Source organism: Aspergillus karnatakaensis (genome assembly GCF_047715665.1).
Source record: "Aspergillus karnatakaensis strain CBS 102800 unplaced genomic scaffold BJY04scaffold_24, whole genome shotgun sequence".
NCBI lineage: Eukaryota > Fungi > Ascomycota > Eurotiomycetes > Eurotiales > Aspergillaceae > Aspergillus > Aspergillus karnatakaensis.
Window position 1 is genome coordinate 252,182 of NW_027395736.1, and position 23,420 is coordinate 275,601.

The window sequence follows — 23,420 nt, forward strand, 5'->3', positions numbered from 1 at the left end:
TGAAGAATGCTGCCGATAAGATGGAGACCCGGCTGGTGAGACGCGAGGCTGAGCTTCTGTCCCTTGAACGGCAGCTTGCCGAATCAAAAGATCTTGAGGTAAAACTTTCAGAGGAGAAACTAAACCTGCAGCAAAAAGTAGATCAGCTGGTCAACGCAAGAGACGAAGCGGAGCTTCGCTGTGTCATGATATCCAAAGAGCGATATGTACTCGGTGAGCAATATACTGCCTTACATGGAACCGTTGAGGGAATCGGCACGACTTTGGAACATATCACGGACCAGCAAAGAGACATCAACGATCGGCTACAAGAGATCCAGTCAAGCAATGGAAACGAGCAACGCAAACTCGACGACAGATTCAATATCTTAGAGGCAACATTTGGCCATTTCGGTACGGCACTGGAAGACATTGAGCAGCAGCAGCAAGCCGACAACATCGAGCTTCAGAGTATCAAAATGAACATTTAACAAGGCCGGCAAGAAGCTAGACAAGAACATCTAGGCCTTGTTGGCCTTCACAGTTCGCACACTGAAGACTTGAAGGAATTCGAACTTGAGCTCAAAAATCACACGAACTTCTCCGAGTGTCGCATTGTTGATGCACTTGGAGAAGGGTTCTCTCAAAGCAACAACCAAGCTGAAGGATTCAAGGACACTCTACTCGCCAAACCGGGAGACTTGAACACTCAGGAAACAAGTGACATGATGAACAAAGTGAGGCAGCTACTTCTCTACAACAAAGAAAACAACAACAATGACCACAGTGAAGAACTCTTGCCGGAAGCACAAGCTACTTGCCAGGATGTGCAGACTAGCGGACGAGGTCGGACCACAGCAGGTTGGGTGCTCAAGGGTGGGAAGACGCGAACGTAAGTCTCCTGTATCCTGAAACTGTACCTGAAGCCCTTTGCTTCTGACACCCCTGGCAGTGGTCAGTGGACGAGCTATGGTGTTGAGGTTGATAGCGCGTAGGAGCTGTCGCTGATGCCTGCCCAGGTGTGCGGGGAAAGGTGCACTGGTGCTATCGGTGATGGGTGGGAAATCTCCGTCCACCTATCAGAGTAACAGATGTGAAGCTACTCTTGATGGATTCAATTCCTTGTCCAATATCGTTTCTCCTCAAGCTCATGATGCTCCATTTGCTTCATTTGCCGTATTTACCCATCGGGTATTCTGCCGATCAATGATCTTTCCATCGGTCTTTGACCCGAACCCCGAGCTATGAGGAAAGCATATATGCTCCCAAGAATGACCACTGCGGGGACCCTGCTGAATCCCGCAATTTTGTCCCGTGGTATAGTCCAGGAAATACTGCACAATGTCTATCCACGCCAATGGCAGGACTCCTGCGCAACTTTTCAGTCAGTCACCATTCCGTACCCGCAGCGACCTCCAAGATGCCTGCAGGGCGCTCCTAGACCCTCTCGTGCCCCGCTTCACGCCCGGAGGTAGTCGCGTAAAGATCGGGTCATCGACTACTCGGTTTGACGAGGGCGGCGCACAAATCGAAGGTTTCGCGCGTCCGCTATGGGGTTTAGCGGCTTTGCTCGGCGGCGATGGCGACTATGCGGCCGCCTCTCGCTGGCGGGATGGTTTCATACTAGGGACCGACCCTGCGAGCCCGGAGTATTGGGGAGACATTGAAGACCTGGATCAGCGCATGGTGGAGATGTGCCCAATTGGATTTGCGCTCGCAGTGGCGCCGCACGTCTTCTGGGATCCATTGACGAGTGAGCAGAAGGATAATGTCGCAAAATGGCTGGCAAGCATCAATGCGCGCGAAATGCCAAACACAAATTGGTATGTCTCTTGCGCTGGGGCCATGTGAACTAGAGGCGCTCATGTAATGATTTCTGTAGGCTGTGGTTCCGAGTGTTCGCGAATCTGGGCCTGCGAAGGAACGGAGCGTCGTATTCGCTTTCTCGCATCGAAGCCGATATGGATCACTTGGATACATTCCACGTGGGTGGAGGTTGGAGCAATGACGGGCCCAAAAGTCACCATCAGATGGATTACTATTCAGGCTCTTTTGCTATCCAATTCTTGCAGCTACTCTACTCCAAGCTTGCAGGGGATTTTGATCAAGCCCGTGCCGAAACCTATCGAGAACGGGCCCAGCAGTTTGCGCTCGATTTTGTTCATTATTTCGACCCTGATGGACGGTCAATTCCTTTCGGACGATCTATGACATATAGGTTTGCGATGGTTGGGTTCTGGGGCGCACTCGCTTTTGCGGACGTCGACCCCCCTGCGCCTCTGACTTGGGGTATAGTGAAAGGCCTTCTACTTCGACACTTCCGTTGGTGGGGGACACAGGAGGACATTTTCAACAACGATGGAACGCTGAATCTTGGATACTCCTATGCGAATATGTACCTGACAGAGAACTACAACTCTCCCGGTTCTCCATACTGGTGCTGCCTGTCGTTTGTTCCTCTTGCCCTGCCAGATTCGCACCCCTTTTGGGCAGCCGAGGAGGAACCGTATCCAGCGCTTTCACAGGTTGCAGTTCTCAAGTACCCAAAGCACATCATTGTCCATCGAGGTGGGCATACTTTCCTCCTTTCGTCGGGACAGGCTTGTCACTATCCAGTCAAGGCAATCCAAGCAAAGTATGGCAAGTTTGCATACAGTGCCTCTTTCGGATATTCTGTGCCAACTGGAGGTTATCAGCTGGAACAACATGCTCCCGATAGCATGCTGGCCCTATCTGAGGATGGAGACACCTGGCAGACAAGAAGAGTTGTAGAGAATGCCCGGATCGAAGAACGAGAGAACGTTCCCGTCCTGATTTCGGATTGGAGGCCATGGTCCGATGTCGAAGTTGAAACATATTTGATCCCGCCTGTTGAAGGCAGCGAGAACTGGCATATCCGCGCTCACAGGGTTCGCACTAACCGGGATATCCAAACGTCAGAAGGAGCTTTTGCGATTTACGGATGCCAGAGTAGCAATGGCCGCATCCTTCAACCATTTGACGATCCTGCCAACCCGTCCTCCGAGGGGACATCGGCAGAAATCAACCGTGCGCTTACTGTCTCGTCGGCAGGCACTGTAGGTATTGCGGAACTTCAATCAAAAACCGATCGTGCAGGAAGGATAGTCCTCGCAGACCCGAACTCAAACCTTCTGCATGGACGAACTGTACTACCGTCTCTTGGAGCTGATCTCAAATCGGGGACGCAGACCTGGTTTGTGAGCGCTGTGTTTGCTCTGCCTGCACACGGAAATGGCGAGAATTGGCAAGATATTTGGCTTGAGAAATGGAAGAAGCAACCAGCAGTTCCCGGGTGGCTAAAGAAGCTTGTGGAAGGTTGATCTTTGATGAAGAGGAATATTCAGTTCAGTTTAGAATGGAAAGGACTCAGGTGGTCTCTCCGTAATGAATGCCTGTCTGTCTGTAGCGTCCCTTTCTGTCACTTCCCTCCCCCCTCTCTCTCTCACTGTCACTGTCACTGTCACTCTCATTCTCACTCACTCTACTCTCACTTTATTCCACCGAACAAGGCTGGATTCTTCTGCACTGTCGACGGCAATCTCATCATCGGCTATTGAGAATTCTCCCGGTCGTGATCAACCTTCAAGCAACGTCATGGACTTGACTGTAAGTTGGCTGGCAATAATGAGCTACCACAGGCGAGTCCACACGCCACGAATAGATCAACCAAGATAAGCCATCTGCATACCCCCGAGGGCTTGGAAGCTCGTCTGACGAGGATCGGAACGCCTTTTATTCTTGACGCCAATCGCTCCCTTCACCGAAACCAAGACATAACCGCCGCCCGGCCATAGTTCATTCCTCCAATTGTCAAGGCCGCCGAAATGCTAAAGAGCTACGAAGATGTGCATGTGTGTGTGTGTGTGTTCGTGTCTGGAAGCTCTCCGCCGGCCTCGCAGGATGTGGCTCGGACTTAGCACTTGAGCTGACAGTCCTTGGCCCTAGTCTATCATTAACCTGGTCTCATTTACAGGGTCTACGTGTATATGAGTTTGTCCGCTTAGTGGTGGATATGAATTATAGCAGAGCCTGGGCCTCGATAAGTTATTCCCAAATCCTTGGTTCAGCCCTGGCGCCTCTTGGACGCGCAGGAGCACCGCGATGAATGAAAATGGATATTGGATGCTGGATATTGGGTTCATCTCCTCCGGAGTATGACTGACGGTCTTTCTCCCACGCCAATCCTTGCCAAGTCGAGCCCAGCCAGGCTAAATCCAGAAATCTACACCAATTATCTTTCGTCGGCAGATGTCCTCGCGCTGCTTCCCCGCAAAGTCCCTTTGCTCGTGTCTGCTTTGCCTTTCGCCTTTTCCCCGACGTCCCATACGGACCCTGCAACCGCAAACCCTCGTTGCCATCAAATCATGCTACCCCGTCCCAGCCGCCGTCCTCTCACTGGTTCTCGTGACGGTTAGCCCGTTCCTTCCAGCTCGTGTGGGGTTCCTCCCCTATTTCCCCGGTCCATAATTTGTTCTCATCACGGCGTGACCTCCTTTTCCTCATGCCCCTACCACACGGCCAACGCTCGCCCAGGCCCAGACGGGAATTGATGCGCCATACCCCTCCTCGCGAGGCCACTGGCTGGATCAACCCTGGCTTGATGCCAAGTTTAACTGAACCAGGCCATAGCTGTGGTGGTTGCACTTGGGATTCGTGGAATCGAGTTTTTGCGTCTACACTCACCATTTTTCCGCTGACAGTCTCTCATGATGACTTCTGGGTCAAAGGCCGATGTTATAAGTGTGCTTGAATCGTGGGCCCGTCGGTTATCCAGCGTGGTTGTTCAAGTTCTTATATCTACCTAGCCCGACCCCTGTCGAGATTCTGCGAGACAGGACTTGACATTCTCCCTGAGCCGGATCGCCTGAGTGTTCTGAAGCATACTGTTTGCGCTAAGAATCTGCCACGGCACTCACACCGGGTCTGACTATCTTAACCAGCAGATTGCCATTCCCTCGAGCGCAGAATATCACCCATCTACTTTGTTTGACGTTGTACACGATCACACCCTCACCAAAAAGACGTCTATAAACAACAGACATGGCCTTCCTTCTCAAGAAGCTCGTCCACAATGAGGCGATGAAAACAGACCCCCCCGAGATCTACGGGTGGAGGGTCTACGCTCTGGCCTGTTCGGTGAGTTCTGTCGCCCAAGATCCTGGCTTTCATCGCACTCATCAGGATACAGGCATGCTTCGGAGGCATGTTGTTCGGCGTGGAAACTGGTATTATTGGAGGTGTCCTCACAATGGACCCGTTCAAAGCGTAAGCTCTCTGATCCATCCTACATCAATTGTCACTGATAGTCTCGACCAGAAAATACGGTTTGGACACCAAGAGCGACAAGGCAAGGGCTGATCTCTCTGCCAATATTGTGTCTACCCTACAGGCGGGATGCTTCTTTGGTGCGCTCGCGGCTTCTTATGTCGCCGATAAATTCGGCCGAAGGCTCGGTCTCATCACTGCATCCTTTGTCGCTATCCTTGGTGTCATCATGCAAGTTGCGGCTAGCGGTCATCTGGAAGCCATGTACATCGGACGGTAAGTCTCACTCCGTCCCACGGACATCACAGCAATCTAATCGCTAGCATAGTCTGCTCTGCGGAATTGGTGTTGGATTCGCCTCCATGGTCAACCCACTCTACGTCTCGGAGAACGCCCCACGAGCCATTCGTGGTGGTCTCACGGGTATTTATCAGCTGTTCATCACGATCGGAATCATGCTTGCTTTCTGGATCAACTATGGCTCCGTCCAGCACATCAATGGCACACCTCAATATCTTGTTCCGCTAGCCATGCAAGCCCTCCCCGCAATTTTGCTCTTCATCGGCATGTTCCTCTGTAACGAGTCTCCTCGCTGGCTTGCCAAGCAAGACCGCTGGGAAGAAACACGTGCAGTTCTCTCCCGCATTCGCAACCTACCACCGAACCATCCATATGTGGAGAATGAGTTTCAAGACATCGTGCGCCAGCTGGACTTTGAGCGCCAGCTCGCCGGCGGATCCACCTTCGTTGACCTTCTCAAAGAAATGTGGCTGATTCCTGGCAACCGCAAGCGAGCTCTTATCAGTATCTTCCTCATGGTCTGTCAACAAATGACTGGTACCAACGCCATCAACTACTATGCTCCCCAGATTTTTGAGAACCTGGGTATTACAGGTAGTTCTAACGGCCTATTTGCTACCGGTGTCTACGGTATCGTCAAGGTTGTCGGCTGCGCTTTCTTCCTCGTCTTCGTTGCCGACTCCCTCGGCCGCCGGTGGTCTCTCCTGTGGACATCCATCGCCCAGGGTCTTGCAATGCTCTACATCGGCCTGTACGTCCGTATTTCGCCTCCCCAGGAAGGCGAGCCTGTCATCCCTGCTGGCTACGTCGCGCTCGTCTGCATCTTCCTTTTCGCCGTCGTGTTCCAGTTTGGCTGGGGTCCTGTCTGCTGGATCTACGTCTCTGAAATCCCCACAATCCGTCTTCGCAGTCTCAACGTCTCTTTTGCCGCTGCAACTCAGTGGCTGTTCAATTTTGTTGTTGCTCGCGCTGTCCCTAACATGCTGGCCACCGTTGGTGCAAATGGTTATGGGTTCGTCCGCCCTCTTCTTCCTTTTGGTTGGCTTCCAAACTAACAGAATCTCGAACAGAGCATATCTTATATTCGCTTGCTTTTGTTTCTCGATGTCCATCTTCGTCTGGTTCTTTGTTCCCGAGACAAAGGGTACGTTGCTCCCTTCGCAGCACTCGAGGACATCCTCATCATGCTAACCCAAATTCAACAGGTCTCTCCCTCGAGAAGATGGATGAGCTCTTCGGTGTCACTCACACAAACACCACGAAGGAGCACCCCGACGACGCCATCGTCGAAAAGTCAGAGGAGGTCCGCATCGAGAAGACCGTGTAAATCTTTCAAGATCTCCGTCGCGGTTTACAGGTCACTCTTTTCAGTTCGAGAACAAACGCACTGCCTCTTATGAAGATGGATATGTTTCTCAGAGCAGGGTGATTCTGACACTGCTATTGCCTTGAGAGATAACCATCGATGATGTGCCTTACATTCTTCCATTCACGAGAGGTACTTAGTTGATACCAGCTAGTATGTGGTAATGAATCATTGCTTTGCTATTTGCTATGCTATGCTATGCTATCGCTCTTCATAATCTTCGTCAAATCGTAGCCTTATCCTCGCTCCGTGGTATCCTTCACTGTCCCGCGCCGTAGTTTCCGCACACACTGTGTATGTATACATGTATGTGCATAAGTATATGAACAGCGAACCGGTATATCAAAAACTAAACATTAACGAAAATGAGAAAGAAATACAGCGCGACCTCGGGCCACTGCACCGGCCCACCCTGAGCGGATAACTAATCCTGTCCCCATGCTAGCCAAACCAAACTTTGTCGACGAACAAGGAAAAGAAAACAAGCCATGAGCTGACAATATAAACAAAACAACACTCGCAGACAATGTAGTCTAGAAATAAATCTGATAACAAAAGGGAACAGGCAAGACCAGGACTCCGAATGTGCTGTAGCGGAAGGAAGAATAACAACAAAATGAAACGCTGAAAAGCGGCGCTGCAACGCCATGCGATATATGAAGGACTCGAAAAAGACGAGGTAAGTAGCGGTAAATGTGTGATTTAAGAGACGGGATTGGGTTATCTTCTGCGGAGACCCGCCGGCTGGCCTTGAAGCCGCTGGGACTGGCTCCGGGTCATGCGTCGAGGCGTACCGTCGTCGAGACTAAGGCCGCCGAATCCAGGCCCGAGCTCTGAGCGCTTAGGGGAGAAGAAAGTATCGTTTACGGTGCTGTCGCGCCCGTATCGGATGTTTTTGATTGTGTTGTTTGTTGTTGCGGTGGCAGTCGTCATGGTTGTTTCTGTGTCCGAGTCTCGGTCGTTGGAGGCGTCGGAGATATCAGGGTCTTGGTAGTTGAGGCTTTTGAGGCTCTTCAGACTAAAGCCGTGGTCTCGATTATTTGAAAAGGTGTTATTGTATGACGAAAGAGGAAGTTGGTACTGGGGTTCCGGCTGATGTGTCAGAAAGCTTGAGCCGGCTGCCGTCGATGAGAAAGATAGAGGTGGCGGTGCTGCGGAGGAAGGAGAGGCAAGTGATTGGTATTCGGATCTTCTGCTCATCCCTGATCTCGGTGAATCATCGACAATGGTTTCGCTAGGTGATGATGGTCGGTGTGTACGCTGGTCTTGTGCTGAGCTTACACGAGGACGATGGACATCTCCATATGCAGCCACTAGAGCCAGTGTCTCCTGGACAGCCATGAAGATCAAAAGAAGCTTGCCGTATCTGTCAAAGTAATGTCGTTCCAGCGACGCTCCTGGAAGGTATCCGCCAAGATGAACAGCTGCAACAAGTTCTGCAACGTAGACGAGAAGTTCCATACCATTCCATTGAATGATGGGTTGTTTGACGCTCTCGAGAAGGGCGAAACCAGCAAGCAGGCTGGCACTTCCCAACGAAGCAACTTCAATATAATCACCTCGAACCTTGATTAGCTTGTATTGCGAGAGTGTCCACGCCACGAGAGACGTGAGGAGTAGCCCCAATCGAACACATTGAGATACAAATCTTCCTTGCATGCTCACAGACCGGGCAGATGGAGGACTTGTGTTAGCCTGTTTTTGTGGCTGCCATGTATGCTCGTCATTCTCCGGTGACTTGATCGTGAAGGTTCGGTCGAACAAACTCTCCAGTCCGGTTGAAGCATGGTCGGTCGCTGGAAAGAACTTTGGAGGCGCAAATATAGTATCTGAAGAGTCCCTATCACGACCCCAAGCTGGTGAGGCCTGAGCAGGGGCACGATGGAAAGGGTTTCGCTCTACAATTTGTCCAACTGGCTTTTGCCTTTGACTAGCCTTGTTCCGTAAGTTCCAAGACGGAGGCTTGGGTGCAGGAGGGAGGGAGCCGTAAAATGGAGTAGGCCCAGCAAGCATTTCATCTCGCTGGTGCACCGTTGATACCGGCTGGAAATTATGTTGTATTGAAGGTGTCCAGTCCATATCATCAACCTCAGGTGGCGGAGTTGGAATCGCGCGTTCTGACTGCGCTGTTCGTGGGGTGGCCAATTTATCCAGAGGAAAGCGTGGTGTGAGTTGTTGGGAGTTTTCATGAGGTGTGTATAAGGGCTGTTCTGTGCCCGTAGTCGGTCGGGGTGGCGGGTTCGACTTGCGGATGGGAGTTGCTAAGGGTGTGTTTTCAACTTCAGACCAATTCACCAGTGGTCGAGTGTCGTAGCGTACGATGCGCCGTGAGATGACAACAGACTAAGAAGTGGGTTAGCTTATCAGTCTTAGCATTTCTCGGGGGCTCCTGCGTACCAAGATTGTGAAGACGGCCATGAATAAGTGCAGAGCCGGTGGGAGGTTAGCGTCGAGACCACTTGACGAAGGATCTTTTAAGACCGCCCAAAAGGCGCATCTAACGACCAAAATAATGAGCTGGGCTTTGTAGTATTCGCCAAGTCCCAGAAAGCGGCCGCCTCTTCCTTCAACCTTCAATCGTAGCTTCGGATTCCACCATAACGAGAGAATGCCTGCCACGAGCGATAAGCCAGCATATGGTGCCAGATCGATATCGCAATAGCTTGGTAAACGGAAAGTGTGGGCGGTCTGCTGGAAAAGCGACATAGCAGAGCGCGACAACAAAGGTGTTCCGGTATCAAGAAACGGCTCATCGACAGACAGGGCACCAGTCATGTTCCAGGCGATTTGACCTACAACACTAGCCCAATAGGACACGGCGCCCGCAAGTACTAATAGACTCCTCCAATTCCATCGCCGTGCTTTGCGCGCTGCTTTCCCTGCTTTACTCCTATCCATCATCCGTCGGAGGTGGTCTGACTTGGCCTCGTAACCAGCCTGACGAATCCGCGCCTTGACTCGAGGTTCGCACTTGTCGCATACCTGGGGGTACCGTTCCTCCAGATTCTTTCGGAAGCTGGGATACTCTCGTTCATAGGCGCTATATTGCGGGTCGTCTGATGGTGGGAAATAAGAGGCCAGAGCACTGGTGAATAAATGCTGATTCCGGACACACTGGGCACAGAACAAGCCGGTGCCTGTTAAACCTGAGTCGAGGGACTCTGAGTGACTCGAGGGGCCGGGTGTGAGCGCATCGGGGTTTGTCTCCGCTGCTGGGGGATCCGTAATTTCTCCATTCTAAGAGAAGGTTGTTTGGTTAGTTGGTGATCGGGGAAATTCATCAAGAACATGTGACTTACTTCATCAAGATAGTTGACAGCTTCGCAGTGTGTACATTGCCACTTCCTGACAGGGCCTTTGCTTTGTTGTGCTGAACGATGGCCGCAGTAGAAGCAGCTTATGCGCCTAGAAAACAGAGGAGCCATGATGCGGAGCACATTTGAAGGGTGTTGTAGAGGTATGTCCGGGGTCGAGAAGATGATGTTTTGGAGGAAAATATCCGACTCCACTGCCCGACAACACCACCGGACAAGTTGAGCACGGGCCACGTGAACATCAACAATTGCCTCTTCATGATAACACTTGGGCCTGGACAATAAGCTAACCCTCGACTGTTTTGTTCTCCATGCATCACTGCATCGCAATTGAGTGAATGGACTCTCACCGCAGTCGCCTTATCAACACCACAAACTCGAAATCATTTTCATAATGCCTACAATCTGCAGCTTCAACAACCCCTCTCAGCCTTCCGCTCCACAACCAACCTTTCAAGCTTTTCCTGGACACGATCTATTCAAGATCGACGTATGATGGAGCTATCGCAACTGCCTCTCTCTGGCTTACTGGCCTGGCTTTCTTTCTGCGCGGTTTTGGGCTTGGTAATAGCAATTATAGTATGTGCCAAACTCACTAATGCACCACTTCCTATGCGCCAGGACCCCCCCTTGACTGACACGCTTTCCCTAAGATCCTTCGTGCCCTAGCTGTGTCGCAGAACACTCCAGTTCCCAAATGGCGTCTACCACGCTCTCCCATCCACCTGCTCGTTGTCCTCGGTAGTGGTGGCCATACCGCGGAGATGCTCTCCATGCTTCGGCGCATGCGACTGGATCCGATGAAGTATACCTACCGCACCTACGTCGTCAGCTATGGGGATCACTTTAGCGCTGCAAAGGCAGTCGAATTTGAGTCAAATCTTACTGGCCACGGCGCAGGACCTGCGTCCTACTGTATTGTCACAGTCCCGCGCGCCCGCCATGTCCATCAGTCATATCTTACGGCTCCCTTCTCAACCCTCCAGTCCTTTTGGTCCTGTCTTCTTGTTCTGCGTGGACTCCATCCAGACCAGCATCAAAACGAACTGCCACGGCAACTCCCAACGCCCTACCCGGACCTAATCCTCACCAACGGACCTGCGACAGCCGTTTGTGTGATATTGGCCGCGAAACTATTACGCGGGTGGCATTACTGCTTAAGCATTCTGTTCCCAGCTAGAAAGCACTCTCATCAGCGATCTATGATCGGCGCAGGGGCGGATAGAAAAGCTTCGCCATCGCAGGACGTCCGACTCCGTACTATCTTTGTGGAATCTTGGGCGCGAGTGAAGACACTGAGCTTGTCGGGCAAGATCTTGCTACCATTTGCCGACCGGTTCCTGGTACAGTGGCCTGCACTCGGGGGAAAAAGGGCGTGGCCTGGGATGAGGAAGACAGAATACGTTGGAGCTCTTGTGGATTGATTCCTACTATACGAGGGGCAAATCTAAAGCAGACCCAAGATACCTCATGAATACTCCACCTAGGTAACTTCTCCATAATGATAATTTAAGATCGAGTACTTTTGGGCTCAAGCACAGTCGATGCCCCCTTTGCGCGGCTATCTATTCATGCCGATAGGACACATCCTCATAACCACCTGGTCATACCGACAAATCGCCTGCTTAGGTACATATGACAAGGCTTGTTGAGCGAATCACTCCGGCCATTCTGGGACTTAAATCGCCGCCGGAGCTTTTATACCCCCCACCCCCCCATGTCCCCACAATAGGGTAGCTCTCCAAGAGTCCAACCCCAGTGGGAGTTGCTTCTACCCCGCCTCGGAATACAATTATCTATAACCTAGTAGTTCGTACCCCCCGCCATCCAGATAATCAGATCCCACTGGATTTCAAGCTCCATCTTATCAAAGCCTTCTGTGTAACTACTCAAAACATATTCCAACATGCCGTACTCACTCAAGAACCGCAATGTCCTCGTCACCGCAGGCTCTAGGTATGGAAACCCACACCTTTCCCTCGCAAAAGCTAGGTATCCCCCGACGCCAACTGCTAATACATTTCGTTGCAACTCTACTTAGAGGACTAGGAGCTGTTGTTGCCCAGAAGTTTGCAGCGGAAGGCTGTAACGTCGCAATTAATTACTTTTCCAGCAAAGAGGCTGCTGAGAAGATCGCCTTGGACATCCAAACGCAGCACAATGTCAAGGCGATAACCATTCAAGGTGTAAGTTGGCAAGGCCGAGTCAAGGTTGGTGTGAGGTATACTACTAACATGAGCGGTTGTGTGTCTAGGATGCGAGTATCAAAGGCCATTGTGAGAATATCGTTCAGACTACGATTAGGGAGCTTGGAGGTCTGGATGTTCTTGTTTCAAATGCTGTGAGTATCTCAGCATCCTCTGTTGAAGAAAGGCACTAATAGACCGCTAAGGGCTGGACTAAGATCACTGTATTCAATGATCTGGAAGCTATGGGTGATGAGGACTGGGATATGGTATGCAGCAGGAGTATTCCGGCAGGCATACCGGCCGCTAAATCTCTACAGTGCTGGTCTGCCAACGTCAAAGGGCATTTGTGGCTGTTTAAGGCGGCACTCCCCTCGTTCAGAGCCAATCCTGATGGTGGTGTCTTCTTGCTTACCTCGTCGGCGGCGGTCAGTATCTTATAGACACCAAACATAATTGGATGCTGATAAGATGCTCAGGCTGTTTCGGCAACAGGAAGTAGCTTGCCATATTCGGTCACGAAAGCAGCAGGTACGTGGCTTCGATAGCGTAGAACCGTGAACATGGCTAAAGAAAGTACAGGGCTGCATTTGGTGAAGTGTCTCGCGCAGACACAGGGCAACAAAGTTCGCGTTAACGCGGTCCTTCCAGGCTTGCTGCTCACCGACTGGGTATGTATTTCGAGTGTAGTTCGACAGCAACCGACGTACTGAGTCAAGCATAGGGCATGCGTTTCCCTCAAGACAAGATCGACCTATATAAAGCCAAGACACCATTGAACTCTCTGGTATGTATCTCGGTCCTGGTATAAACATTCTGTGTACTGATGGGCTTTTGTTACAATTAGCCCGAAGTGGAAGACACGGCCGATGCGTATATCACCTTGGCTAAGAATTCGTCGATGACAGGACAAGCAGTCCAAATAGGTAGGCACCTAGCGTAATCTAAGTATATGTGCAGCATAACTAATCTTGCAGACTCTGGGTTCGTGATAAACTATTGAGCATAAGATTGGGTGGGGGTGGTCTAAGAAATAGGATCATAGCTAGGTAGTGAGTAGTCGCTCAAAGGACATGATGATGTTAGTCGTGAATGAAATACATTTTGATATTGTTTTGCCAATGTCGCGTACCTAGCATAGAGGATTGTGGAACGGAGCGAAAGAGGCAGCATGGGAAGAGAATGTGCGGCTACCGATCATACGGGCTTTGAGCGCGGCTCGTAGTGCATCCGCGTTCGGCTGCCCTTCTACCTTCATCTGATGGATCCTGATTAGCTTCCCATCTCTGGTGAAGACATATACTCCCTTGTCTGAATTGACATCAACTGTGTGCTCCCCATCGATGAAGGGCAGTCCTGGAACAAGGGCGAATGAGTCGCATCCTTCCAGTGGCTGGACCTCTTCAAAATTAGTAAGGATGACTCTCCGTTGCTGGAAAGTTGGAATAGGTCCAGATGACTCGCTGATAACAAGGGATCTGCTCCACAGCGGCCCCAGTACACGGTGCCGCCGACTTATATCTGCCCCGGTCCAGCTGGCCCAGTCGATATGTCTGTCTTCCGGCTTTATCTTGGCAGCATGTATGAGGTCTTCATGCTGTTTAGGCGAATACCAGCCTACGTCTTTTAGCGGAGCAACAAACAGGCCTTTTCGAATGCCTTCAACCAGAATATCTGCGCCTTTTGGGGAAACAATCTTCAACAGGTCTGGAACTGTGCATGAATCGGGGTGCGGTATCTCGAATCCAGGCGGCGGAGTCTGTGCAAGTATCACTCCATGATCAAAGTTCTTGAGATGTAATGTCTGGAGGGTGACGCCGGTTGTGGTCCGTCCGGCGAGAAGAGTATGGTGTAACGGCGCGGGGCCCCGGAAGCTGTTACGCTCTGCGTTAGCGTACATCAACGATACAGGACCACATCCTGACTTACTCAGGAAGTATTGAGGGATGGACATTCAAGCCACCGTATTTGGCACCATTGAGTATTCGTGGTGGCACAAACAGCCCGAACGACACGGCCACTATCAGATTAATGGGCCCATCAGGGAACACAGGAGGCTAAAAATGTGAGAATGGAGGGATTAATCTTATGATGACCACGTTTAGAAGTACCTTCCAGCCCGTGAAAGTGTCAATCTCGTGTATAGGCAGCGATAACTCGGCTGCGGTTGCTTTGATTGGGACTAACGGAAAACAATGTCAGTGGGGGAGGTCCTATCGCACACAACTTGTTGAAGGTGAGCACCTTGGCGAAGCTGCTTCAAGCCCCTGCCTACCCTCTTGCCAGGCCTGCAAGCAACATCGATGGAGGCGATTCGCCCGGGTTGTTTCACATGTTCGGCATGGAGGGCTTTCAGTGAAGCTATGCTGAAATCGTCCGAGCCGCAGAAGAGTATCCGGAGTGGATCATATGCCTGCGTTGTCACAAGGCGAGACGCACTTGAGAAACGCAGGTGAAGCCGGTGATGTGAGCACAGTAGGCCTGAGCCTCCTGAAAGGATCATAGCTTGGGAAGGTGTTTTGGTCGCTCTTGGAGTGGATTGAACCTCCGAGAGCTCCCCGGCGATCTAGCCGCCACCACGTGATGTCACTGCCCACGGCAACTTGAATCGCGGGGGGTGCGTGATCTCATTGTCTACAATCATACTTGACTCTGTGAGCTGGGACTCGCGGTCTTACGATGCCATGCTGGAGAGCGACTTTACCTCGGTGGTTCCAGCGCAACTTTCATATCTCACCATCTACAATCCGCAGCTCGGAACCACGGACGAAACGATCCAGGAGCAGGTCGTCTTTTACACGTCAAGAGCTAGCCTCACCCGTCGCCAAGGAAGCTCGGTCGGTACAGATCGAGACGATGGATCTAACGATGAATGGAATGAGCGCTTGCGCCAGATAGGCCTGGCACAAGGCATGGTGAGCTTCGCTAGGTGGGAGCCACTACTCAGAACTACATCGAACGAGGACTAAGGCAGCCCTTAGGAATTTCTCGGAAGGGAAAGCTGTCGAGTACGTGGAAACCGAAAAATCACAGATTGTTCTACATGAACTAGAGAAGGACTGGTGGATCCTGGCTGTACGTGCTTCACACCTTGAGATATTCATCCGAACGAATGCTGAGAGCTTATAGTCCGTTGACCTGACTCGACTCCCGAATGACCCAAAGAATGGTTCTTCCACGCAGCGAGATGCCCCGGAAGCCACGTTTCATTACTCTTCAAGAGAATTAGTTCCGCCACAGCTTTTAATCCAACAACTTCGCCGAGCGCATTCGATATTCCTCCTTCATCATGCTTCAAGTCTCGATACACTCTACGCTAGTGTTGGCAGGTCCGCACTATGTGTCTTTCTCGAGAATTTCTGGTTGAGATATGCTTGGAACTGGGAGGTTCTACTTAGCGGGAATCCGGCTGTAGAGATGTATAATGGCATTAAGCTGTCCGCTGGAGGCGAGCTTGGTGTTGGAGTAGGGGAAGAAGAATGGGGGAGCGGAGAAAGAGAAGTGCTCGAAGACTTTGTTTTTAGGACAGATGGACTCGTTGACTTGGTTGTGTCCCGCTTCGGTGATCAGCACGATTCACCCGAGAATACTCAAACGGCAAACAAGCCAGAAGGTGATGCCGAGAACCAATGGCTTGGCTCTGAGGCTTATCCGCGACCATCGGATGGTGTCATATTTTGTGGCGTGGGCGCAATCACAAGACAGTCTCTTGTATCTGTATCCCAGTGGATGGAATGGATATATAGGTACGGTGTGGATGCTTATGGGGTGGGCGAAGATCCAACCTCACCGCGGCCGCGGAAGCGAAGAAAGCGACAGCGAGCTACGTTGCCTGGCAGAGTCACTGGTGACAAACCCATATCCCTTGGGGCTGCGCACAGTACTTCTCCAGACCGTTCATTCGCGCCAGGCATTCCGCGACCACTTGTTACGGGAACACCGACACCTAAGGCTTCCAAAGAGCCCCAGGAGATGGCAAAGTCACCCACGAGTACTGAAAGCTCCGAAAGCACGAACAATAAAGCCAGTGATTGGATGGCGACAGGTACAGAGACATTTGTGAAGTACCTGACTCTCGGATATGCCTCGTCTTGGGGCATGTCTTCAGGAAGAAGCAGCCCGAGTCCTCAGTGCGGTATTGCGAACAGACAAGACGCCTCGACCGGATCAAACGATGGACGGTTAAAATCGAATGCCTCTCCCCGTTGTCAGAATCACGGCAGGTTCATAATCGGATTACAGGATGGTACAATTAGCCCGGACATTGTTTTAGAAGAAACGGAAGCCTCGGATGCTGCCGGTGCGAACGAGAAGATAGCCCAAAGGGTGATATACGTTCAGTTGGCAAAATCGCTGCAGAATCCCGCAGGTATGCTCACTAATTTTTCTGATGACTTGCCCATACACCTAATCTGACGTTTCTAGACCATTCAAAATTTCAGGTTGTAGTCTACATAGTATGTACCTGTTCTCGACTTTGCCGCTATTTGAAACTCACGTCTCCAGTACCGACCTTTCATCTATACCTTCCTCTTTGAAGTCTCAACACCCTCTCTCTCAGACTCATCACTCTATCACCGCATCCACCATCAGCTTGGGCCCCTCCAAAAGCTACTCGGCGCATCGACCTCGCCTTTAAATGCCGAATCCCGCATCTCCAGCGCTCCAGAAAAGTCTCAACAACAGAACCACCCTGTCTTTGACCTTGTCTACGACCCGCACAACCTCTCTATCCGTTCCTCGATCCCCAATATTCCAGACCTCATCTCCCACCAGAGCCAGCGCATAATAGCTCCTAAAGCCCTTTCAAGATTGGAGACGATAAGTGTACACCATCGTCTCCTAGCAACGTATATCGAGACTCGGGCCCGCCCCCTCGAGCTTGAGCGAACGTGTAAGACCAGTCGGGGATGGTGGATGGTTTGGGTCCGTGTCTCCTCTTCCCCACAAATCCCGCAGGAAACACCTGATACAAATCAAGACAAACAGCGGGAAGCCTTCATAATTCACCAAGCAAGTGATCACCCCGCCTTTTCTTCAGGCCACACTCGAAATACTAGCAGTATTGGTGGTGGCAGCGGCGCACGATTTCTTAGAGACCTTGGCGGAGCATCGTCGCCTGGACTCTCGCTACAGTCTTCGCGGATGGATCTGACGCCGGGAAAACTCGTCGAGGGGTTGGGTCTTGACGCACGGCGATATATTGAGAATCTACTCGGTCTAAATAGATAATACTTTGTGTTTTGGGCGCTTGCATTTGAAAACAATCTTACTGGATTAGATAGTAGTCTCTATTGCTCAGATAATTTGAGCCGTCTATGTATGAATGGAAGGATTCCGGGCTTTACTCGACCGACTTCTGGATAAACCTCATCAAGGTCATAATAAGGCTCCAGCTTGCCCGAATAAGCACCCATTCCGATCTGAGCAAATAAGCCCTCTAGGCTGCAAGCTGAATCGAAGATTTTCGCCTTAGGCGCCTTGCAGACTCACAAGCCCCAGCAGTGGTATTGTTCTGAAATGTTTGTTGTCAGTACACGTGTCGACCATTGAGCGATGGAATCTCCGTGACGCCGAAAGACCATCGACTCGAACTCGGAGTGCTTTAATTCCGAAGTCAAGAAAGTTACCTCATCGCAGCAGCTTCGCAAGAAGGATGAAAAAAGGAGAGATCGGAATCACGGATGTGGATGTGGTGACGTTGACAAGGTAGTTTCTATCTGATAGTTCCATGATGCCTCGATATCATTAGCCGTTCGTTGTTACTATTCTTGAAGCTCTGGACCCAGCACTAAAGCCTAAAGGTACCTGTAATGTTTTTCAGCTGGGTCCAGGACAGGGGAGGCTTATGCACCGCCACGTATCGTTATTCCCATCGGTGTAAGAAAGTAACAGTTGCGCTTGTCTTTGAGATTATTCAGTCGTCTCGGGGCTGATACTTGGATTGAGCTTATCCAGGGGGGGTGCCTGTCTAGCACAAATGCGCCTCGTGAGGAGAGTCGCGATAATGCAGTTGCAATTCCTCCCTATTACTGGCTAGGTTTGTCTCGGATTGGAGTGAGCTTGTCGTCAGCTCAACCTTGGCTCGCTTTCCATAGGCGTGTCAGCGCAATGACAGGGTATATCAGGAAATATGCGCCTCGCCGTCTGGATGCCTCGCGGACGCCTGTCATACACAACGACACTCGGAGAGATGCCACATGGATCAATGGCAGACAATAAATATCCGAGCGGGCTTGGTATTTGAGAAGCATCAATGTCCAGTTTATAGATAAACTCGATCGAGATGCAAGAGTCAAGATGAAGACGCCTATTTGTGACGGAGTATCCATTTGAACAACTGATACCCCCTCAGTGAACTAGCTCAATCCAGGACTGCAAAATCTCTAAACCGAGTGAAGGATCTTCACCTTCAATTTTCGGCCTTCAAAGGGCCAGCAAAGAAGTAGCGATGAGCATCGCAGAAGGTGATGTCTACTGGGCAACTATCAGCCAGAACTGGGGCATTAACCAAACCCTGCACCACAGCAAAAAGCTCGGGCTGCGAAACGCCGACAACGAGATAATCTGGGGAATCTATGTCTCTTGAGTCAAAGCAGACAAAGCATCAATCGACGCCCCATGTTTGAAACTCCAGCCGTCTCATTATTTCACCAAGGACCAACATCGGCCAGCCTCAGCCTCAGGAGGCGTAATGTACGGTACAGTACGGAGTATAGCATTATTGAGCTACTCACGTTACGTACGGATCTGTACAGCCACTGTGGCTTGAATGAGCAAAGTGGACTAGGCACCAGGCAACAGAAAAGGAGGGAGAAGCTCCCCTTTGACTCTGAACTTCTGAAGAGGATGAGGCTTGATTTGAATTCTGAAGCGGTGAGAAATGTTAGTGACCAGTATTAACCAAGCATCCTCGCTCAAAAACAACGTCAAGTGAGCCTGTCGCCAGCAGAAATTTCACCATTTTCGTCATTGAGGAGGAAAACAAACAAGTTCACAGCCACATAGCTGCTGCGCCACCGTCCCTAAACCTTGGTCACTGGTATCATCCGTATCGTCTGTATCATTGGTATCGGTGATGTTTTGACGGGCAAAAGGGCACGATGAGATCAAAATAATAAAAATAAATTCCTTGCTCTCTTTTTCGCGGGCAGATAACTTACTAAAGCCTGAAAGAGTAAGTTCCGAAATGGGTCGAGCCGAGTATGACCTGGATATGATTATTGAGTGCCGATAACTAAAGCGTGGTCATTGGCAACTAGGAGGCTGCTTAGGGGAGACGAGACTCACCACTAACCGCCTCTTTCCACCCTCACTACTCTCGCTCTTCCATTTATCAAGCACTCTCCGTCCTCGTCATCCTCCTTCCCCTGGGACCTTCCACCTACTATCTGAGCCCCTTTGATTGCTTTCTCGCTTCTTGAACGGGTCTCTCTTGGAAATAATTTCCTGTCAACTCTCCTGTTTCAATCTGCGCCGTTGCGCTAAATTCCTACACCGTACGTGGTAACCCTTTTTCCTCGGGCGTCTGACTTGTCCCTTTCTTAACCGTCAACGTTCATCAAACATCCATCCACCTCTCAACGATTTCCCTGTTTTCTCGTTCTTCTTGACTTCTTCATCCATAGTTTCTTTGTGGAGTCGAATTTTGTTCTCCGAAACTAATCTTCCTCGTTTCAAGATGGCTGAGATCCGCCGCAAGCTTGTTATCGTCGGTGATGGTGCCTGCGGTAAGACCTGTCTGTTGATGTAAGTCTCTCTCGAACACCCCTGACGCAGGGTCAAGCATCGCTTACTGATGTTTTTCTTTCCTTGCAGCGTCTTCTCCAAGGGCACTTTCCCTGAGGTTAGCTCACGTCCCAAGCCGTTGCCGTCTCTCACCGTCGATCTCTGCTCATAACATGCGTTTCGATTCTCAGTAGTACTAACGGCAATCTCCATAGGTCTACGTCCCAACCGTCTTCGAGAACTACGTTGCCGATGTTGAGGTTGATGGCAAGCACGTAGAGCTTGCTCTTTGGGATACGGCTGGTCAGGAAGATTATGACCGTCTCCGCCCTCTCTCCTACCCCGACTCGCACGTTATCTTGATCTGTTTCGCCGTCGACTCACCAGATTCCCTTGACAACGTTCAGGAGAAGGTGAGCTTGCTTGGGTAATTTATCTCAACTTGTGGTACTAACAATGTTATCAGTGGATCTCTGAGGTTCTTCACTTCTGCCAAGGCCTCCCTATCATCCTCGTCGGATGTAAGAAGGATCTCCGCAACGACCCCAAGACAAACGAGGAGCTTCACAAGACTTCCCAGAAGCCCGTCACCACCGAACAGGTACAATCTTTGTCGCAAGAGCAATGTCTCGCTTACAGCAGCTAATTATTCACAGGGTGAGGAAGTTCGCAAGAAGATCGGAGCCTACAAGTACCTCGAGTGCTCTGCCCGAACCAACGAGGGTGTCCGTGAGGTCTTTGAGGCTGCCACCCGTGCTGCCCTCCTGACCAAGACCCACAAGAGCAAGAAGAAGTGCAGCATTTTGTAAATTAGTCTATTCCCCCAACCTTCGCAAAAGGTCTTTTCACACGGAGATCATACGAACGGATAAGCGTCTCGAATATTTGGCTGTTTATGTTTTCTTATCTTACAGGGGTGATGGATTTGGTCGGTGAGAGTGATTATGCCGGCATATGCCTGTTGCGAGTGTGATTAATTCTCAAACACGGGCACATGAGCTTCATGGGGTTATCTGGCTCTGCTGTTTGTCGACTTTCCTTTGCAGACTTCTTTTTCTAGGGAGGCGTTGTCATAACCTTGTGGGCTTTTCGTCTTCTTGAGCCGTTCTCCATAGCGCCTCCGGGCAGCTTGATTTCCTCTGGCGACAAGGCGTCCGGTGCACTGGCTGAACAGTCAATCTGCATTACTTGCCCAAGTAGTGTAGACTGGCGACGGCAAGTAAGCACGGCGTCATCTGGGATTCGCAGTCAAGACTGGAGGAAGTTATCCAGCAAGTTGGAAGTTTGTGATCTGGTAGAAGATTCCTATCCTTTTCGGACCTCCCTGACGAAGTTTTAATTTCCCTATCTTGATCCTTCTGTCTGTTTTCTTTTGGTTGAAAAGAATGTGTTCTGAGTTCTTCAAGCTCGTCATTTAGTCTGATTCTATTATGCTCGAAGCCCGCGTGACAGCCCCCGAGCGTCATCAATATACCAAAGCAAAGTACTATACTAATTGATTCTTTGTCCATACTGATATGCAAGCGTTTGCACCTCATCGATGACCAGATAGATAGATGCGAGATCACATGTAACTATCCTCCAACACATCATACAAAACAGCAATGGCCATGTTACAGATAAAAATAGGAGATATCCGTGAAGGACAATATGCCTGACCATGAGGTTCTGGTTGTCTCCGAACCTCCTCCGCCAAAGCATGTACACGTGACCTCCAAGTCCGCAATTTTCCTTCTCCGAAAGTCCCCCATAGTCATAACCCAGCATCACCAACCAGAAAAATCACCCCCACAAGCCTCGCCATTGCCAGGCCCGGCTGCTGCCATAATGCAAAAGCTCGTCCGTCGGACAGCCCTGGCCAGAAACCAGGCAAAACGCAAGACTATTCGCTCCGCCAAAAGCGAACGACGCGATGATCTCAACGACACCCTGCGACAGCGGTTCCAGTACAATCGGCTCGAGATTGACAACATTCGCGCGGAGAGGCTACGTCGTCGCGAGGATTGGATGAGGGGCCCATTGGCGCCTCAGAGGGATGCGGGTATTGACGGAAAGACTTTCGGCGCGCTGAGTCCCCAGAGTATGAGGCCACCGGCGATCCCGAAGCATTTGCGGAGGAAGTTTATCAACTTTTCCCCCGGTGATAGAGTTTGTATCATGAAGGGGCGGGATAAGGGCAAGATCAATGAGGTTACGAGGGTGGATGTGGAGAATGAGACTGTGACGGTCAAGGATCTCAATGTGGTATGTCTCTTACTTTTGCCCACCGACGCCTTGAAGTGAGTATCGATATTCATAAGGGCCTTTTATAACGATTTCAGGCCGATGTACACTTTCCCGAATGGCTGATGGAGTCCTACGGCCAAAAAACCCCCTTCCAAACCGTTCCCCTACCCATCTCAATTGACGACGTCCGTCTTGTCGTCGCCCTCGACGACCCAGTCACAGGAAAAACCCGCGATGTTCTCGTTGAGCACGTCTACGGCGGCGGTCCCTGGCTCGAACGCGAACACGGCATCGACACCCCGCGTCACACCCGCTATATCGCCGGCGAAGACATCGAGATCCCCTGGCCAAAGCAAGACAAGGCAAACTTCAAAGACGAGGAATGGGACACGCTCCGAATGGAGGTCGAAACACCGACCTGGACCCCTTCATTACATTACGCCCCCTTCCCACCTAGCGTTCTCGACGAGTTGCGCAACAAATACTCCAAGTACCGTACCCGGCACGATCCCGAGTTCGTGGAGGAAAAGCAGATGGACGATCTACGGAGGGAGTATCTTCAGAGCAGGTCTTTGTTGACCCCCCGCGGAGAGCTGCAGGCCATGTTTAAAAAGAGGGGCGAGGAGGCGATGGCGAAGAGAAGGGATGAGGATGGGAACCTGATCATGAGCAAGGGGACGGAGGCATTCATCAGGAAGTTTATGGCGCAGAATGTTGAGAAGGCTAAAGCTAAGGTCACTTAGGCTTGTGTTTTGTCAACTGAGGTTTGGATCAGCTTCTCCATTTTTGTTCTGGTATCTTCTCCTGGTTTGCTTGTGGGTGTACCTTTGTATAACTGTATCATAGAATATGAGTGTATCGTATTATTATATTGTATACGGGGAGGGTGACAGATGCTTGTAGAGTTGGCCAAGTGGGGGGACACGCGATATCAAAATACAAATATATCGATCGCTCTTGCTGCAACAATAGCTTGGACATTTTCAGGTGCAATATAGTTTTGCTCTTCCGACAAAGCACGTATCCTTACAGAGA

General features: G+C 50.8%; 9 protein-coding genes across 9 annotated transcripts; 7 read left to right on the plus strand and 2 right to left on the minus strand.

Annotated features, from left to right (window-relative positions):
* The first annotated feature begins 1,203 nt into the window (after positions 1-1,203).
* BJY04DRAFT_58478 (glycoside hydrolase family 154 protein) lies at positions 1,204-3,631 on the plus strand. The gene is made up of 2 exons (XM_073720688.1): positions 1,204-1,802; positions 1,862-3,631. The coding sequence occupies exons 1-2, from the start codon at positions 1,321-1,323 to the stop codon at positions 3,318-3,320; spliced, it is 1,941 nt and encodes a 646-aa protein (XP_073571270.1). The 5' UTR covers positions 1,204-1,320; the 3' UTR covers positions 3,321-3,631.
* Positions 3,632-4,740: 1,109 nt separating this feature from the next.
* On the plus strand, positions 4,741-7,122 carry BJY04DRAFT_188954 (sugar porter family MFS transporter). The gene is made up of 6 exons (XM_073711315.1): positions 4,741-5,136; positions 5,189-5,265; positions 5,317-5,541; positions 5,594-6,577; positions 6,636-6,709; positions 6,771-7,122. The coding sequence occupies exons 1-6, from the start codon at positions 5,041-5,043 to the stop codon at positions 6,890-6,892; spliced, it is 1,578 nt and encodes a 525-aa protein (XP_073571271.1). The 5' UTR covers positions 4,741-5,040; the 3' UTR covers positions 6,893-7,122.
* On the minus strand, positions 7,114-10,398 carry BJY04DRAFT_58498 (uncharacterized protein). Its single transcript, XM_073720689.1, has 3 exons — positions 10,231-10,398; positions 9,329-10,168; positions 7,114-9,274 (listed from the first exon to the last, which is right to left on the minus strand). The coding sequence occupies exons 1-3, from the start codon at positions 10,354-10,356 to the stop codon at positions 7,652-7,654; spliced, it is 2,589 nt and encodes an 862-aa protein (XP_073571272.1). The 5' UTR covers positions 10,357-10,398; the 3' UTR covers positions 7,114-7,651.
* Positions 10,399-10,478: 80 nt separating this feature from the next.
* On the plus strand, positions 10,479-11,964 carry BJY04DRAFT_188957 (glycosyltransferase family protein). Its single transcript, XM_073711316.1, has 2 exons — positions 10,479-10,824; positions 10,899-11,964. Exons 1-2 carry the CDS (start codon positions 10,738-10,740, stop codon positions 11,667-11,669), a joined length of 858 nt encoding a protein of 285 aa, XP_073571273.1. The 5' UTR covers positions 10,479-10,737; the 3' UTR covers positions 11,670-11,964.
* Positions 11,965-11,982: 18 nt separating this feature from the next.
* On the plus strand, positions 11,983-13,499 carry BJY04DRAFT_58593 (SDR family NAD(P)-dependent oxidoreductase). Its single transcript, XM_073720692.1, has 10 exons — positions 11,983-12,201; positions 12,287-12,431; positions 12,500-12,586; positions 12,638-12,700; positions 12,752-12,859; positions 12,911-12,962; positions 13,014-13,102; positions 13,156-13,218; positions 13,279-13,357; positions 13,409-13,499. Exons 1-10 carry the CDS (start codon positions 12,152-12,154, stop codon positions 13,432-13,434), a joined length of 762 nt encoding a protein of 253 aa, XP_073571274.1. The 5' UTR covers positions 11,983-12,151; the 3' UTR covers positions 13,435-13,499.
* Positions 13,345-15,024, minus strand: BJY04DRAFT_58575 (methionyl-tRNA formyltransferase). Its single transcript, XM_073720691.1, has 5 exons — positions 14,676-15,024; positions 14,543-14,613; positions 14,361-14,488; positions 13,564-14,305; positions 13,345-13,494 (listed from the first exon to the last, which is right to left on the minus strand). The coding sequence occupies exons 1-4, from the start codon at positions 14,932-14,934 to the stop codon at positions 13,564-13,566; spliced, it is 1,200 nt and encodes a 399-aa protein (XP_073571275.1). The 5' UTR covers positions 14,935-15,024; the 3' UTR covers positions 13,345-13,494.
* Position 15,025: 1 nt separating this feature from the next.
* On the plus strand, positions 15,026-18,084 carry BJY04DRAFT_58542 (uncharacterized protein). Its single transcript, XM_073720690.1, has 5 exons — positions 15,026-15,360; positions 15,413-15,506; positions 15,561-16,800; positions 16,857-16,888; positions 16,938-18,084. The coding sequence occupies exons 1-5, from the start codon at positions 15,116-15,118 to the stop codon at positions 17,661-17,663; spliced, it is 2,337 nt and encodes a 778-aa protein (XP_073571276.1). The 5' UTR covers positions 15,026-15,115; the 3' UTR covers positions 17,664-18,084.
* A 2,028-nt stretch (positions 18,085-20,112) lies between these two features.
* On the plus strand, positions 20,113-20,968 carry rho1 (Rho family GTPase RHO1; the record flags this gene model as incomplete). Its single annotated transcript, XM_073716276.1, has 5 exons — positions 20,113-20,180; positions 20,250-20,277; positions 20,375-20,572; positions 20,626-20,760; positions 20,816-20,968. 5 exons carry the CDS (start codon positions 20,113-20,115, stop codon positions 20,966-20,968), a joined length of 582 nt encoding a protein of 193 aa, XP_073571277.1.
* Positions 20,969-21,929: 961 nt separating this feature from the next.
* BJY04DRAFT_188990 (mitochondrial 54S ribosomal protein uL24m) lies at positions 21,930-23,347 on the plus strand. The gene is made up of 2 exons (XM_073711317.1): positions 21,930-22,403; positions 22,481-23,347. Exons 1-2 carry the CDS (start codon positions 21,987-21,989, stop codon positions 23,126-23,128), a joined length of 1,065 nt encoding a protein of 354 aa, XP_073571278.1. The 5' UTR covers positions 21,930-21,986; the 3' UTR covers positions 23,129-23,347.
* Positions 23,348-23,420: the final 73 nt, after the last annotated feature.